Source organism: Acanthaster planci, unplaced genomic scaffold (assembly GCF_054643075.1).
Source record: "Acanthaster planci isolate LZ-2023a unplaced genomic scaffold, COTS_SCS Contig163, whole genome shotgun sequence".
Taxonomy (NCBI): Eukaryota; Metazoa; Echinodermata; class Asteroidea; order Valvatida; family Acanthasteridae; genus Acanthaster; species Acanthaster planci.
The window spans coordinates 16439-22644 of record NW_028257784.1 but is presented as its reverse complement, the minus strand read 5'-3'; the positions used below and the strand labels follow the sequence as shown (position 1 = coordinate 22644).

Here is a 6206-nt window from a genome sequence, read left to right as displayed (position 1 = left end):
AACCAAAACAATTTGGCTAACAGGAAGTGATAAACTCGCGGTCAATCACAGTGCAAAGCTACCAGCCCTTCCCAGCACCCTATCTGGGCATTGGGTGACGAGCAAAGCTTGACTAGATTCCAAATGTGGGAGATTTTGATGGCAAATAATTCACTTTTTCATGACGAAGAGCAGATTTTATTATAGTGCTGGAAAAACAAAGGACTGACGTTAAATTCTGGGACCTGTCACGGCAAAAAGATGGAGGTTGTGGTAATAAAAAAAATGTTAAACGGCCTATAATTTTAGGACCATGGGCCCTAAACTACTCGGCAGACTGCTCTCACATTGCCATCTGTTCGTATATTTGTAGAAACTTACTGTCATTGGTGCTATTACTGTCATTAAAAAAGTATCAAGAAGTAGAATTTCTTTTGATAGCTAAGTGAATTTATTTTACATTTGGCGACGTTTTTGGTTGCTTTTGTACTGACGGGCAGCCATAGTTTTCGACAAGCAGTTGGTGGGAATATAGAAGGGCAGACACTATTGGGCCCAATGCAAAGGGTTACCAAAAATAATAATAATGAACTCCCTGCCAAAATAACCAATGGTGCAATTTAGAATACTAAGTCTGCGATCAACCTCCCCAGGGGCACAATCTGTACATGTAGTGCAAGAAAGGGGGACATCTTACAAAGGGAAGAAACACAACCAGTGCCCCGGTCAGCAACAGCATGAACACCAAGGAATTTTTTTAAGAATATCAAAATATTTTATTGCGGTCATTCGCATATCTGAATACAGTTTTTGTTTAAAATTTTATACAAGGTGTATCATTTTGGCATAAATGCACAATTCAGATTTAATCATTCAAAAGCTTTAATCATATAGTGCGTCTTTAAAAAACGAAAATAGAAAATCTCGTCGCATAGAAGTTGAGTAGAACATTATACTCAAGCATTTGCACAACGAACTCGCCAATAAAGAATTATATATCAAAGTTAAGATGAAATTAGACGAGGCAAGGATTACTCATAGAATATAAAAATATTGTTTAAAAGCCATCACTTCTTGATATTGTTCCGCTCAACTATCACCCTTTGGGGGTTCTATACCGTCTTAGTGCATTGTCTTGAATCGGAACGTCGGCCTACCAACGAACATGATCATCCAAACGAATTCAACATTAGACTTATCAAAACTATTAATCCCAACAAGGATTTTGTGAGATTCATATTGGCCAAGGGGTCCGTCATGTTGACGGTGGTAGTATAAAATTCACAATCACCTTTGAATCTGCAAATGAAAAATATCTGAAATGCATTTCGGCCGAACTTTACTTCTGACGTCTCCATCACTAGATACATTCAAAAGCATTCAGCTACATACATCACCTACAACGGAGCTTATGCCATCTTAACAGGTCACACAATGTTCAGGCAGACATGTCTTGCGGACTTGACAAATTATAGTCAGTCATATTCTATTGAAGTTCAACATTTCTGCACAGCCTCAAATTTACCCGGTACGGCCTCTGATCAACAGTCGCGGCCAAACCATGTCATCTACAGCCACTCGTAGGTCAACGCCGCTGAAAGCCAAGTCTTTAACTGTTTTCCTCACATGGCAAAAGCTGATCGATTTTTTAAAAATTCTTATAACATGAAAATATTAAGCAGAAGGCAGCGGTGAAGTCAGCTCCAAGCATGACACATTATTATGATATTTTAGGCTGCTTTTTTTCAGCCAAGCGTTTCTATTCTTTGTAGACATAAATTTTGTGTGTCTGGTACCTCCTACATAGCCTTTGACTTTAAGCCGGAGCCTTCCACAGCCGGAGATGATTACCAAGCAACCGACTGCAGCCGAGGCCGGAACATTTATGAGAAAGCCCGGGTCTGTGGCCTTGTGCTCTTTCCGTTCTACTTATTCCCGATAGAGCGGTTCCAAACTGAACGAGACGATGTGTGTGTCAAGCGTTCATTTTGGCACATTTTTTTCAAGGAACTGTCTTTGCATCTGTGATAATTTTAAACCTACAGGCTGACCCAGAACGAAATTACACCAAAAAATAAGTGTGCTCGTTAGCTTTTTCGCAATTATTTCTACCAAATCAACGATGTGGTTTGTATATTTTAGGAAAGACCCGAGGCCTCTAGCATTATTGTTCTGAATATTCACTTCGTCTAAAAAAATGTCCTCTGAGAGAAATATTTGGTCTTGACGAAATCGTGCTTTACCCTGGAACTGAGTTAAGACTCATTTGAGAGACGATCAATGTTAAGCTGTGGGATGACATTTCAGAGAAATTCTCACCGAAATCAGTGTCCTACTGAGAAAATGACAAGAAAGTCAAAATGATGCATCAGGTTGGATATCGGCGTACATATAGAGCTCCAGTGGCGAGTGAAAAGATTAGTAAATACTCAAAAAAATGGGCCTATGGCTGTAACCCAATTAGGTGTCAAATGCTGGGGATTCCAATAACTCCCACTCACAATCTTCGCCCCTCCCATCCTGCTCCTTGATTCCAGCCTAAGACCTAGACGCATATTGCTTCTGAGATGTCGACTCGACACCGCACTGCTCCGTCCATGCGGCAAATCACTGTGGTCTGCGTGTCGTCTGCTACTTCAAGAAGGTTACCCGTCTTATCCTGCAAAGCGGGGAAATGGACAGAAATGCAAAATAAAGTTTCACGCTGGAACAGAAAGTGCATCCGTTTGGTACTCTACGAAGCATGGCTGTTTAACTGCATCTCTCGGAAGACACTCTCATTTTTCCAAGAAACTTGTTTTTCCAGGGCACCCGATCTCGTTGATAAACGTTCTTTTACAATAAAATTCCATTGTTCGAAGCATTACGGTAATATGTCACAATAAGCATACGAATAACGTCACTGCACTGAGAGTATAGCGTAGTTTCGTGGGTATCAAAATGGGGTAACGAGGTCAGTCGAACTGATTTATGTTGAAAGAAAATGGTTTAAATGCTTGACTGGGAAGGTCTGAATCCTTGGTGGTACTCTTGTTTAATTTTTTAAAAGATTGGTTCGAATGGTTATTTGATCTCCTGCTTAATTTTACAACGTTAAATTTGTTTTAGTTGAGTTAAAATGCGTTCACTTCTAAGGGTGTTGTCACTTTCGGAAAGCCTCGTTATTATACCTTACGGCATGTAACACTTCCTACGGTAAATCATTACTGCCATTTTTCGGTAAAAGCCTCGTTCATGAATGGAGATGGGTGGTCAGATCGGGTGAGGGTAGGGTGTACAAGTAAAGAAATTTGTGGACCTATGAAATTGGGGTGTGTATGAACCAACCACTCCACCCATTGCCTTGAGTAAATAAGAACCCGAGCGACAAATAGTTTAGTCTCTATTCCAGGCCACTCACAGAGATTAGAATACTGCTGTCGTATCCATCTGATGAGAGCTTGCACCAGAGTCGCAGCCCGCTGTCCAAGCATTTCAAGAGATTATACGCCCTGTCGTTATCGACTGCGGGAGAGGAACATTTTGGCAGGTCTTATTAGGAATTTGTTAACAGTAATTTCTGAGGCCATTATATTTCGATCCAGATGACAACACCAAGATTTGGTAATACAGTGAGTTGTTTCTACATTCACCGTCAAAAATTCAGGGGCTTTAAAACTTCAACAAAAAGGTTTTATCTTAACGAGTCTTGTACCAATTCGGCTAATTCTACACTTGTTTCCCAGAGAACCAGCGATTGGGCTTTCTGGGGGCATTACCATCGAGACTTTGATAAATGATAGTTTGGAGAAGCATTGCAATTAAAAACAAACATGTTTCAGAAATGACATAAAGTATGCAAAGAAATATGATTGGCTAGCCTTTTTTATCCAAAAAGCTTTGGATATCTTGCATTCACCCGGCTTTAACAAGCTTTGGCCGTGTTTACATCTCTTTGTGGTTTTATGCGTCGGAGGAACGAGATTGATAGGAAGCCGGGTTTGACGGGATTTAAGTTATCATCTTGCCGGACTTAATATCGCGACCTGACACGGTGATATAAAACCACGTCTGACGCGTCATTTTAGCAGCCTGAGTGGCGAATCTGTTTAGTGTTTACTATTACAAATTGTGCTCTTTATCTTTAGCTGACATTTTGATTATACCAAGGGGATTAATTTAATTAATGTAATTGGGGGATGCAGAACAGCGTATTATGATAGTTGTACCCACCAATGCTGTCCCTCATGGAAACAGCTCTGCGATGGCAAGCAGAGATGTTCGTCTGCCTATCGATCATGTGGCTCGCTGCGACTGATTTGGTCCTGCGATGCCCCCAGATTGAAGCCTCTTCGGCCGCTGCTTGCTGTCGGTTTCTCTCGTTCTCTCGCTGCACAAAGGTCTTCCGCTGCTGTGCGAGGTGGCCGGACTTCAGCCATGTCTTCTCCGCGGGCCTTGGCGGCCGGGACGCCGGCCGCTTCGGCACGGTGGGCGGACTGGCAGCCGGACTCACTGTGGTGATGCCGTCAGTTGCGAGTTTGCAGGACCGGCTCCGGCCGGCCAGGGTGCGTTTGCGGCGCTTGCTGGAGCCGAATATGGCATTGGCCGGGATTGTGATACCGTGCTCGCTCGCATCTCCGGAGCCGGGAACCGGAATAACGCTGCTCGGTTCTGGGACGCTGGACACTTCCACTGAAACACCGTCTTTTAGTGTAGTTTCCGTTGTCTCTGGACTACTTTTCTCCTCGTCGTTTGCACCCAGCTTCCATGAGATGGCACTCTCGTTGATGTCCTCGGTTAACACGGTCAGTCTCGCCACGTCTCCAACCATCTCTGTCTCCGGGCCTACGTCTGACTCGGGCGAATTTTTCACCTCGGCCACCCTTACCTCAGCGCTATCCTCGGTAGGCAACGGCCTGATGACGCTGCTCACCTCGTTCAGACTTCTGCTAGAGCGGAAGATTATTTCGTTGGAACGGTAGGTCACTCGTTTTAGCGTGGACTCGTCGTCGGCAACCAAGGTCTCGGCGCTGGAGAAAGTCGTCTCACTTATTCGGGACGACCTTGCCTCAGACTGCTCCACCGTAGACGTTATCGAGTACGCCTCGCAGTTATCCCCAGATCCCAGAGTTGGATTCGAACCGTAGCCTAGTTTACCCGAGTACGACTGCGAGAGTTTTTGCAACTTCTTCAGCGCGATGGAGCCTGACTCATTGTTATACACGCTTCGAGGGGGAGACAACCCGGAAACGTCGTCCTCAGATGAACCTAAAAGTAACCAAGCGAATATTTTTTTGTAAAACTAATAACGATTTGGTGACAAGGACGTAATGTTTTCTTCTTGAACATTTTGACGAATGTTATAATTACAACCGCAATCAATTTGTGAGAAAAACGGGGTTTGGCAAGTGTCCTATCCGCCAAACAGAAGTAGGACCGTCGATCAAAGAAATCAGAGACTTTGAAATTGATAGGCCATGGACGTACATTTGACCCAAAAATGCCTGTGACAACAGTTTCCGCAGTAGAATTTTACCGCAAGCCAAGACACTGTACGGAGTTGACCATCTATACGCCTGTCTCCGGACCGAACAGATGGCAAAATGTCCCTGTGCCGTATTCCACTGGAAATAAGAGTCCTTTCACGATAACCTTACTTTCAGTTTCATGCTATAAGCATCGGAATAAATTAGGATCTATCCAAGTTTTAATGAAGATTAATGGAGTCATGTTGACCTGACAAGCACGTGACTCAAACTTTGGCTGGTCAGTACTCAGAGCCAAGGTCGGCCAATTATAAAGCCATCCTTCGATAAAATAGAGAGCTTCCGTTGCTCTGAATTTGTCCCAACTGTTTACAAAATTTCATCTGATATCAAAATCACAGCGATCGATTAGAACTCCCCGTGGCAACCTCGAAGTCATGCCAACCTACATTCACAACATGATTCACGCTTTGCGCATGAACTGTTCACCCCAAGTCATAACGTACACTGGTTTCTTGTAAAATAAAAAAAAATACGGAAGCAAAAAAAAAATGATACAGGATGCAGGAAAGAAAATTAATGCGAGAAGACCTTGAGGAAGTGATGAATTCCTTCCAAGTGGCTACCACTCAACAGTAAGACAAGAACAGAGACAAGGCCATGCCCCCTATCAAACAAGGGGCATTTTCAATGAAATGTGAATTTTAATTTTTAAAGGGGGGTGGACTAATTACTTTCCCTTCCGTTATAAAGCGTGTAAAA

General features: G+C 43.2%; 1 protein-coding gene across 1 annotated transcript; it reads right to left on the bottom strand.

The window, feature by feature from the left end:
- Positions 1-731: 731 nt before the first annotated feature.
- Positions 732-5627, bottom strand: LOC147795114 (uncharacterized). Its single transcript, XM_087132250.1, has 4 exons — positions 5616-5627; positions 4192-5260; positions 3380-3483; positions 732-2638 (listed from the first exon to the last, which is right to left on the bottom strand). The coding sequence occupies exons 1-4, from the start codon at positions 5625-5627 to the stop codon at positions 2525-2527; spliced, it is 1299 nt and encodes a 432-aa protein (XP_086988376.1). The 3' UTR covers positions 732-2524.
- Positions 5628-6206: the final 579 nt, after the last annotated feature.

Excerpts from the sequence above, each read along its gene's own strand:
- LOC147795114 (XM_087132250.1), bottom strand. Across the intron at positions 3,484-4,191 it reads TTCCATGAGGGACAGCATTG|TCGATAACGACAGGGCGTAT; the intron begins GTGGGTACAACT and ends CCTCTCCCGCAG. Across the intron at positions 2,639-3,379 it reads ACAGCAGTATTCTAATCTCT|GATAAGACGGGTAACCTTCT; the intron begins GTGAGTGGCCTG and ends CCCGCTTTGCAG.